Source organism: Anopheles moucheti, chromosome 2, assembly GCF_943734755.1.
Source record: "Anopheles moucheti chromosome 2, idAnoMoucSN_F20_07, whole genome shotgun sequence".
Taxonomy (NCBI): Eukaryota; Metazoa; Arthropoda; class Insecta; order Diptera; family Culicidae; genus Anopheles; species Anopheles moucheti.
This window is the reverse complement of record NC_069140.1, coordinates 87,635,397-87,647,309: the sequence shown is the minus strand read 5'-3', so window position 1 is coordinate 87,647,309 and position 11,913 is coordinate 87,635,397. Positions and strand designations below refer to the sequence as shown.

At 40.4% G+C, this 11,913-nt stretch overlaps 1 protein-coding gene across 1 annotated transcript; it reads left to right on the top strand.

The window, feature by feature from the left end:
* The first annotated feature begins 728 nt into the window (after window positions 1–728).
* LOC128299845 (uncharacterized) lies at window positions 729–9,659 on the top strand. Its single transcript, XM_053035966.1, has one exon. The coding sequence runs from the start codon at window positions 741–743 to the stop codon at window positions 9,657–9,659; it is 8,919 nt and encodes a 2,972-aa protein (XP_052891926.1). The 5' UTR covers window positions 729–740.
* The last annotated feature ends 2,254 nt before the right edge of the window (window positions 9,660–11,913 follow it).

The following is an 11,913-nucleotide window of genomic DNA, read 5'->3' as shown; positions in this document are numbered from 1 at the left end:
TCTGGTCGGACATAGTTGTTTTCACAATTCAATTTTGATTTGACAACTGATTGGGTAAGTTACAAGCTATAGGACTTTATGTTGTTACATTCATTCATGCTTTTACGTATTCATGTATTCATTTTGGTTAGCAATCCGAGAAACAAACTTAGCTGAATGCCATAGGCTCTTCTTGATAGCGTTTACATTCCACGATTAACATTTTTCTTTAACATTAAATAAGAGACCACTAACTTACGGAAGTATTTCTTTTAGAGTAGCGACAGCTATTATTTGATTGCGTTCATCACTGTATAGCGATCTCATCTGTTCCGCGGTCATCACTGTAAGGGCATCCGATCAAAGATCAACAGAAAATCATTAGATCTGATCGGAGCCAGATATCCTGAAGAAATACTTGATCTAACCCAAATTGAAGAGTCTCTCTAGTCAATAGAAACAGTTTTGAACGAATTAAGAATAGTTGATCCAAAGATAGACAGGATGATTCGAGTCATGGAAATGAGGTCTCTTCGGTCTTGATAAGTCATCTCTGTAATCGGAGATGTCATTGGATATGATTTCGTTTAATGCTTTGTTCTTGTACTTCAATTATTAGCATAACAATGGAACCATCAGAAAACACACATGGAGAAGCTGCCTGCTTCAGAAGAGCCCACGGAACGGAAATTTCTGACCCCTTAACATCCAATGCAGTTTCCAAACCCCCAGCAAACGAAATTTCACGAGTAAAAACTGTCATGCACGGGACCTCCTATCATCTGCGAGTGGCACTGGTGATAATGCTTCGTGCCATCAACCTGCGCCGAAAAGGTAAATTATTCGACTTTACGCTCACTATGGAAGACCCCAATGCTGGCCAATTCGATGACGTCGTGTTTCGCTACTCTTTGGCATCGAGACCGGAAGAGTTCGCTTGCGTTTACATTCAAGCCAAACATAGGCAGGTGAAAAAAACATCAATTACAAAAGATGCTTTACTCTGGAAATGGAACACTAAGACCCAATTCTCAATACCTAAATATTTTACATCGTATTTGCAAGGATATGATCCATCTTTGAAGGGCTCCCATACATACATTTTGTGCACCAACCAATCATTTGATGAAAATCTTCATGATAATAACAATTTTATTCCACGAGACCCTGACACCGACCACATTATATCATTCTGCGACGACATAGGAGCAACGTGTTACAGTTTTAACAGTGAAAAAGAAATTGAAAGTTTGAAGGATGAGCTCAGAATGACCAGTTTAGAAAAGTTAGGATGCATGATCGCGATTTATGTCCACAAGAAAAGGCAAATGCAATCAAACATCTATATGTTCAACATTAACGTTAACTTAATTGCTAAATGTGTCGAAATTCGTGAATCAGGAACATTTCAATTCAATGAAGAGTTTCGAGCTGCAGATGAATCAACACTCGTAGGAATATTAAGATCCGGTTTTGTGCAGGAGTACATCAAACTTACGAGGAAAAACGAAGTGAAATGGGAAAATGTTAGAATTAAGGTAGATCAATCATTTTCCGAATCCATTCTGAATATTAACCAGGATTCATTATACGGCGAAACGCAATACTATGAAACAGTTGACGTAGTCATTCAACAGTTCTTTGATAAGTTCCTGTTCGTATGTGGATCCATGAGTGAGTCACAACTTTTAACGGAGATCTTAAAAATAATGCCTCCATGGGTGAGCAATCCCGAAAGTACATACAACAACCTGCAGAATATGCTGCTAGAGAGTATGACTGAATCAAGTAACATACATTGGCATGATTTAAAAATTCATTTGATTAAAACAAAAGCAAATGAAGTTTGTAGCAAAGTTATAGCATTTTCAAATGATTATCAAAAAACCACGCATTCTAGATATTCTCATATCATTGTAAAGACCAACTGTCTTGAAGACACCGGACTTCATGATTTTATCAATAATGGATTGCGTGGTGATGTATATCGTTACCGTTGCGCAACGAATATGCAATTGAACTCTTTAATCGTATCACAAACCTTAGCGATGCATCACTTCCAATGTCTATTTGTGGACAACGCTACATTGCCATTGGAAGGGAATATAGCTGATTTCGTTAATGAACTGATGGAATTCATTGCTGCTGTTGATCTCTCTAAAACATACATTATAACAATCCTTGGACAGCAGGAAAACGCTGCGCTTAAAGAAATTAGGAACCTCACAAAGTCTCACAAGATGAAATTAATCGTAGTAGAAGCACCATCCGAAGAAGACCCGTCAGAAGATCGTTTATCCGTTCGTAATCTTGTTGAGGATAACAGAATGCAGTTGTTTAAGAATCATCGCAAGTTTAAACTTTTCGGAACAAAAACTGAACTGGATGAAATTGTGAGTCTTGATGATAGTTTGAGCTTCTTATGTAGTACTTTAGATAAATGTGACAAACCAGATATGGAAGCAAATTTGAACCAAACGAATTTTGAAAAAATTAAACCATGGTATATCCCACGTTCCTGTTCGCCATACTCGGACGACAAATATGATCCTGAACAGTATTTGATCGAAAAGGAGATCACTGCAGAAATGGTACATTCGATCTTATCTTACAACCATGAAGCAAATCGACTTCAAGATGCTTTCAAGAATGAGAACAATGTTAAAGTTCATATCTTTTTAGATGAAGCTGGTTATGGAAAGTCTACCTATTTCACATGGCTGGCATCCGCTTTGTCGAACGACAATGAATCGTTATATGTTGTGCGTATGAATGCCTCACAACATTCTACTGATTTTTATGAGTTGCAAACGTCGAACCCTAAAACCCTTGATGACACAGAAGTAATAAGGATCTTTTATCGTCTTCTGTATATGACTCTCTTTGTACCTAACATTCATTTGCGATCTATTAAAGAAACCCTTAATGAGAGACAGAAAGCAGATCGCATTGCACAACTTTTGAAGGTTTCAAAGGGAAAAACTTTCCTTGACGCGGAAGAGAATGCAGAACACAAATTTCCTTTAGAACAACTACTGCAGCTGCGGTTGTTTATAACCAAGTTTAACGAAATGCAATTGATTTGCTTATTGGATGGCTTTGACGAGATCGCCCCTCACTATAAAGATTTTGTAATGACGTATTTCGCAAGGTTGGTTGCTTTTGATGGAATTCGCAACTTGTTTCTCTCAACTAGACCATACAATTTCAAAGGTGAATTAAAGTACACTTTCTCAGGTTGTAAGATGTGGCGACTAGAACCCTTTTCCCAGAGAGATCGAATGTTATATTTGAACAACTTCCTTGAGCATGAGATAAAAGACAATCTAAGCAACAGGGACCACAGTAGCACAATCTTCAAAACCGTGTACAACGTGACAATTCATAGTATACAAGATTTAAAATTAATACCACTATTTCTCCATATGGCCGTTAAGTTTTCACTATCGAAAGTCAAAACCCTTCACACCATTCATGAGCAAGGCGCAATTACCGAATTGTTCGACGAATCAAAGTTTGATCAGTTACAGGTTATAACCAATTTCATAGAGGAAAAGCTGAGAATACTAAACGACGAAAAACCAGGTGCAATAGGTCATGCATCACTAAATCCAATCCAAAGATTAAAGAACGATGACATAAACAGACAAATAATACGACGGCACAACTTGATAGCCATGTTGGTTATATTCACTACAAACGTCAGAGCTAAGCTATTGTCCAATGAAGAACAACAGAAAGCAAACGAATTTTTGCAAGACATTATCCAAGCAAAAGAGAAGACCGGTATCGTATTGGCAGTTCAAAATGATACTCCTCAGTTTGCTCATCGCAGTTTTGCTGAGTATTTCGCGGCTGCTTGGATTTACGACAATAAACATCTCATTGACAGTAAGGACTTTTTCCGATCGACGGCATTTTGGACTGCTACAGTGCATCGAACGCGAGATTTTCTCAATCGAATGATCGTAAGAGATAGTGAGCGAAGCGATATTCACATGGCGGTCATCAATCAATCAGAACAACAAGTTCGTGCGTTACTTTCCAAAGATCCTTCGATTGTATCTGTGAAGGATGCCGTTGGTCGATTACCGCTTCACTTAGCTGTCATGTACCCATCAGAAGAGATTCAACAGTTGCTTATAGCAAACATGCCTTCTCGGTCAATAAATACAAAAGATGAACTTTTCCAGTGGACCGCTTTGGACTACGCTTTTGCAATGCGGTCCAACATATCAATCAAAATCCTGCTCACTACAAAAGCACAGGTGAACGAAAAAACCTTGCTCGATCAGTTATTGTCCAATGATTTAAATGATTTGTTGATTAATGCGCATGAAATTGGAGTATGGTTACAAACCACAGTAGATTTGGAGCACAATCTACACACATTTTTTTCGAAACTAGTAGAAAATTTGATGAACGACAAAAAAATCGATTTACTCAGTCCTTACCAGGAGCTGGACAATTTAACTGTTTTAGAATTCTGCACCAAACGTAATTTTGTTGATATGCTTGAACTATTTTTAATACGGATATACGAGGACAGAGGATTATCCACACAACAGGTCAATCAATTGTTACAAATTGCATCAGAAAACAAAGCACATGCCATTATAACATATTTCGAGGCTAATGTGAATATGCTTCTCCCACAAATAAAAAGTGTTGATGTGCTCATCGCTGCGATAAAGTCATCAATAAAACAGGAACACTTGTACCTACTTCAACTACTTTTTCATCAATTGTGTCTTCAACGCAAGATTTATGTTGTTGATGATACAGACATTCTCACCGATGATTATGCTCCAGGTGAGGACCGGTTACCTTGGGTGAAAAAAACACACTATCCAAACTTCTGTTGTGTACGAAGTTCTGATAACGTTGGAATATTCCTGCCTGAATATGATGAGAAAGATACCCTGCATGAAGGATACCTTATCGAAGCTCTTCTCGCCACAGCAGTGCATGAGGGGAACTTGCTGATGGTGAAATACATTGTGCAGAAGACCAACACGACCATTACCAACAGACTTATTGTGATGGTGATGCGATTGTTACCGAAGAAAGGTAATGTTTGTCATGAGCAATCGATGGATGTATTCTCATATCTTCTCGAAAGAACGATCGATCTAGAGAGCATCGACGACGAAGGCCGTAATCTCCTTCATATGACGGCTCAAAATGGTTGTTTCTTCATGTTGCGTTGCCTGATTGCCAAGGGATTTGATCCAACAGTGGCTAACACAAGAAACGGATGGAACGTGTTTGATTATGTCGTTTTCGGTCAGAATGAAGATCGTACAGACAAAATATTGGAATTCTTATGGATCAAATGTGATGTGAATTGGTTCCAGTATTTGGACAAATTAGTCGAAACCGATAGAAATTCAACTGGCTTAATTACAAATCAAAATAAAGTTATACAGACGGCTCGTTCTTTTGTTGGTAAAAACAAAACACGAGAAACAGTTCAAAACACACAAAATTCGAAAAAGCTCAACAAACAACAGCATGCTCTATTAGCCGTCTACGCTATATACAGTTTAGAGAACCAAACTAAGCTGTTGTCCGATCTGGAACAACAAGAAGCTATTCGATGCATGCGGGAAGTAGCTCAGGGCCTGCAGAACAGTAGATTCATACGAAAAGTTCGCGGTGATGTGGTCCAATTCTATCATCGCAGTTTTGCTGAGTACTTTGTAGCTTCTTGGATTTACGACAATAAACATCGCATAAGAAGAGCGAGCTTCTTCCGATCGTGGGTGTATTGGGGCGTCAAAACACATCAAACGCGAGATTTTCTCAATCGAATGATCATAAGAGATAGTGAGCGAAGCGATATTCACATGGCGGTCATCAATCAATCAGTAGAACAAGTTCGTGCGTTACTTTCCAAAGATCCTTCGATTGTATCTGTGAAGGATGCTGTTGGTCGATTACCGCTTCACTTAGCAGTGGAGTACCCACCAGAAGAGATTCAAAAGCTGCTCATAGAAAAAATGCCTTTTGAGTTAGTGAATACAACAGATGAACTTTTCAAATGGACAGCTTTGGACTACGCATTTGCAAAACGCTACGAAGCTTCAGTGGAATACCTACTAGCTATTGGTGCAGTAGTGGATGAAGACAACTTGCTCGAACAGATAATGTCAAACAATTTATGGAGTATTGTTTGGGGTGTACATTTCTATGGAAAATGGTTAAACTCTCATAAACACTCGAAGATGAATGCGAATCGACTGCACATACGTTCAGTTGAATATTTACTCCACGAAAAACATCTTGACGTGTTCGCTCGCCGTTACGAACTCGACGCTTTGTCACTCTTAGAGTACTGCTCAAAGCATAATATAATCGGTGTATTTCAACAACTTGTGTCTCAATTGTACATTGGGGAAAGAATTTCTACCGATCTTTGTAGTCAGTTGTTGCAAATAGCATCAGAAAACAAAGCACATGGCATTGTAGCATATTTCTTGGAAGAAAACAACATTCTTCTTCCCCAAATGAAATCTGTTGCTGAGCTCATCTCTGCCGTTAAGTCTTGTATCAATCGCAATCAAATCAGCTCATTCAAGGGCCTTTTTCATGCACTATGCCTTCGTATCAGCACTCATATGGTAGACGATACAGACATTGTCGTAGACGATTATGCTCCAGGTGATGACAGCATACTACCGTTGGATAAAAAACACTATCCAAAAACTTGTTGTGTACAAAGTTCCACGAACGTTGGAATATTCCTGCCTAAATATGATGAGAAAGATACCCTGCATGAAGGATACCTTATCGAAGCTCTTCTTGCTACAGCAGTGCATGAGGGAAACATGCCGATGGTCAAATACATTGTGCAGAAGACCAACATGGCCATCTCCAACAGAATCATTGTGATGGTGATGAGGTTGTTACCGAAGAAGGATGATGTTTGTCATGAGCAATCGATGGATGTATTCATGTATCTTCTCGAAAGAACGATCGATCTAGAGAGCATCGACGACGAAGGACGTAATCTCCTTCATATGACAGCTCAAAATGGATGTTTCTTCATGTTGCGCTGTTTGATCGTCAAAGGGTTTGATCCAACAGTGGCTAACACAAGAAACGGTTCGAACGTGTTTCACTATGTTGCGTTCAATCAGGATGAAGATCGCACTGATAAAATATTGGAATTCTTGTTGATTAAAGGCTACATGCATTGGTTCGATGATTTGGACCGTATGGTCGACTCAGATACGGATGCGCTAAATGCAAATACAAATCAAAACACACAAAGTAAGGAAATGCTCAACAAACAACAGTATGCTCTGCTAGCGTTGTACGTCATATTCAGTAAAGAGGACTTAGCTAAGCTGTTGTCCGACCCGGAACAGCAGGAAGCTATGCAATGCTTGCGGGAAGCAGGCCAGAGTAATGCGAAGACTAGTATTATTCAACAAGTTCGCGATGGCATTCCCAAGTTTGCTCAAGTAATATTTGCGGAGTATTATGCTGCCTGTTGGATATTCGACAATCAACAACGCATGCGAAGTGAAAGCTTCTTCCGATCGTGGACATTTTGGACTGGATACAGTGGAAGCAGTAAACAATACCGAACGCGGGATTTCCTAAATCGTTTAACAACGAAAGATAGTAAGAGGTGTGATCTTCACTTGGCTGTAATCAATCAATCAGCAGAACAAGTTCATGAGTTACTCTCCAAAGATCCTTCGGTTGTATTCGAGAAGAATGTCGTTGGTCGATTACCGCTTCACTTAGCAGCGACATATCCATCCGAAGAGATAGTAAATATGCTGACAGAAAAAATGTCTCGTCAGGTAGTAAATACAAAAGATGATATTTTCCAGTGGACCGCTTTGGACTATGCATTTGTAAATCGCTACCAAGATACAGTACAACACCTGCTAACTGTTGGAGCAGTGGTGGATGAGGACAACCTGCTCCAACAGATATTATCAAACAATTTACGGAGTTTAATATGGAGTGCACATTACTATGCAGACTTTTTAAACTCTCATGACCACTCCAGGGCGATTGCGAATCGACTACAAGTTCGATCAGTAGAATATTTGCTCTACCAAAAACAACTTGACGTGTTTTCTCGCCATAAGGAACTCCAATCTTTGACAGTCTTAGAGTTCTGCTCGAAGCATAATATGATCGGTATATTCAAACATCTTGTTTCCCATTTGAGCATTCGGGAAAGAATATCAACCGAACTTTCGAGCCAGTTGTTTCAAATAGCATTGGAGAACAAAGCACATGATATTAAAGCATATTTTGTGGATGAAAACAATTGGCTTCTTCTCCAAATGAAATCTGTTGCTGAGCTCATCTCTGCCGTTAAGTCTTGTATCAATCGCAATCAAATCAGCTCATTCAAGGGCCTTTTTCATGCACTGTGCCTTCGTATCAGCACTCATATGGTAGACGATACAGACATTGTCGTAGACGATTATACTCCAGGTGATGACAGCATACCACCGTTGGATAAAAAACACTATCCAAAAACTTGTTGTGTACAAAGTTCCACGAACGTTGGAATGCCGTTGCCTGAATATGATGAGAAAGATACCCTGCATGAAGGATACCTTATCGAAGCTCTTCTTGCTGCAGCAGTGCATGAGGGAAACATGCCGATGGTCAAATACATTGTGCAGAAGACCAACATGGCCATCTCCAACAGAATCATTGTGATGGTGATGAGGTTGTTACCGAAGAAAGGTAATGTTTGTCATGAGCAATCGATGGATGTATTCAAGTATCTTCTCGAAAGAACGATCGATCTAGAGAGCATCGACGACGAAGGCCGTAATCTCCTTCTTATGACGGCTCAAAATGGTTGTTTCTTCATGTTGCGTTGCCTGATTGCCAAGGGATTTGATCCAACAGTGGCTAACACAAGAAACGGATGGAACGTGTTTCACTATGTTGCGTTCAATCAGGATGAAGATCGCACTGATAAAATATTGGAATTCTTGTTGATTAAAGGCTACATGCATTGGTTCGATGATTTGGACCGTATGGTCGACTCAGATACGGATGCGCTAAATGCAAATACAAATCAAAACACACAAAGCACGAAAAAGCTCAACAAACAACAACTTGGTCTGTTAGCCATATACGCTATACACACTCTACATGGCTTAACGATTCCGTTGTCCTATGACGAACAACAAGAAGCTTTGCAATGCATACGAGAAGTCGCTCAGGGCAATGCGACGAGTGGAATCATACGAGAAGTTAAAGATGGTGTTCCTCAATTTACTCTTCGCATTTTCGCTTATTATTTTGCAGCTTCCTGGATATACGACAATAAACATCGCATGAGAAGTGCGAGCTTTTTCCGATCGTCGAACTTTTGGCACAGTGGCTATGAAGGGCGTCGAATTCTAGATTTTCTCAACCGTTTGATACTTAAAGACAGTGATCGAAGTGAAATTCACATAGCTGTCATCAATCAATCAGAAGAACAGGTTCGTGAGTTGCTTTCCAAGGATCCTTCGATTGCACTTGTGAAGGATGCCGTTGGTCGATATCCGCTTCACTTAGCAGTGATGTATCCATCAAAAGAGATTGTAAAATTACTTTCAGCCAAAATGCCTTTTGAGTTAAAAGAAACGAAAGATGAACTTTTTCAATGGACAGTTTCCGATTACGCAATGGCACTCCCTTGGTAGGATTAGACACTACAACTAATAGACGAATAAATGTACTTCAGGAGGAGTGTGTAACACTGTAGAAATCATAACAGAACGTAAAATGCACCACCCATGCTGCATTACAAATGCAAATCGTTTAAAAATTTAAATTTCGTAAATTCTCACTTAACCATCACCATGTTCCCTATGAATGATAGCCTTATCCGCCGCAGCTACAAAACAGCCGGGTGACAATAGCCACACGCCCGTGGATCAACCAGGCCGACCAGCAATCAATCAGCAGTGCGCTTCGCTCTTCGCAGCGAACGATTCAATTAAACATGCAAATGCAATAAATTGCAATCTCCAAAAATTGTGTAACCCTTCCCGCCCATCGTTCCCGTCGTTCGCAATTTTCCGCACGATTTTCCACACCACAGTGAAAAGCGATAACGAACGTGGATAGAAAATTTGCACTCGCCCATTGTGCCAGCTGGAACGGATGGGTACCGCTTTGGTTTTGCGAATGTTATTTTCCTAGCCATGGCTCGCTGCTTCGGTTTGTCCACACACTGCCACCAGTGCTACCATTTCTTGGTGTGTGTGTTTCGGGTTCGGAGGTGTCCGTACGATCCCGCACGGATGGAGTGACATTATTTTGCAGCTGCCAGCTTCGCTGTCCGCAATATTGATTGTTATTTGAAACACGTATTTTAATTACGAACAAACAGTTGACCCAATCGTGGAACCGTCGACCGTTTGCTGGCCGGGTGAGATTGGCATACGCATTTGCTGCTGCATCCGCCCAAACCTGCAACCCCTTTGCAACCCCTTCCCTCTCCCGCACCCTGCTGGGTACCGAAGGGATGGGGTGCAAATCGGTGAATGATGATGAAAGTGCACCCAATTGCCGTTATGCGCCCGGTTCGATTTTACGAACGCTCCCCGGTGGACATCTAATTTTCGACCGTTTGGCAGAGCTTTAGAAAACACACTCTATTTGCTACTGCTGCCCGGGTTAAAAAAGGGAATGTTAGAAGGGGATGTATGTGTGATGGGGTGAGCGATTGAGCCGACATTTTTGTAACGATCCGTGGACGAAAAATCGTTCGGCACAAAATCAAATCTCGTGGCACCATGTGGCACCCACTCGCACGCGACATGTGCGATTGAACGTATTAAAACATGATCCAACATTGGTTTACCATTCCAGTGCCATTACCGTCCGGTCGCACCCACACACTGTGTGTGTGTGTGTGTGTGTGTGTGTGTGTGTGTGTGTATGTTTGTGTGTATGCCAGAAGCACATTTTTTTATCCCTTGCACATTCCTGCGTCCTTCAACGGCGTAAATGCAACGAGCCCGTACCGATCGTCCACTGCCACTGCGACGCGCGAACCGAAAAGTAATCTGGAAATTTAATGACATTCCATTTTCACTGAAGTCAATTGAATGACCGCTCACGGTGGGATGAGGTGGGAAAACAGTTTACGTCACACCAGGACGAAGAAAAAACGACCACACAAACAGAACTCAATCCGGCACCATTGAGCGGCGCGTAAAACATTCCAGCTGCTATTCGGAGCTATTGATGTGCGGAGCACGCTAATGTCTGTTTTTGGGGTGCAGTCAGCCGGTTGAGCGTCCTAATTAATAAGTCCGCGATTAGTTTGCCGAACAATTGCCGGGTTGAATGGTTCCTTTCCGGTAAATTGTATCACCTGATACAATGCCGCAATGCGTGTGGCTGTGTGTGTGTGTGTGTGTGTGTGTGTGTATGCGAGATTGCCATTTTTAAACAATATAGGTCAACCATCCGGAATGCCATTCGCGCTCATGTATCCGTTACGGGAATGTATTAGATTCTTTTTCTTTTGGCTATTTTCCACACAAAGCTTACTGCTTCAATCCATTCATGCAAACAAAACTAATTTAGTAGCGAATTTATTGCACAACTCAATGGGGATTAATTAACTTTACGCCAATGCCAATTATGCACGGAAATTTGATCATGTTGGTATAACAGAGGTGGCGATGTGTATCACCTTTCGGTCTAGCACTATATACTTTCATGGTTGTGTATAGGAATAAATTGGCAGAATAAAAAAGACACATTTTTCAAATTATTTTATTCAGGTCCTATTTTTTAAATTAAAAGTATGACAAAATTTAAAAAACCAAATATATACAACTTAAATCGCTTCTTTGAAAATAAGAATTTACGAAGGGAAAGAAATATTTATGAAAAAAAAACAAACGTTGCAACTGCAGACTGGAACTTATAAAACTAAAA

What these genes read in the sequence shown, in the direction of transcription:
- LOC128299845 (XM_053035966.1), top strand. Translation starts at nt 741, where the DNA reads ATGCACGGGACCTCCTATCATCTGCGAGTGGCACTGGTGATAATGCTT.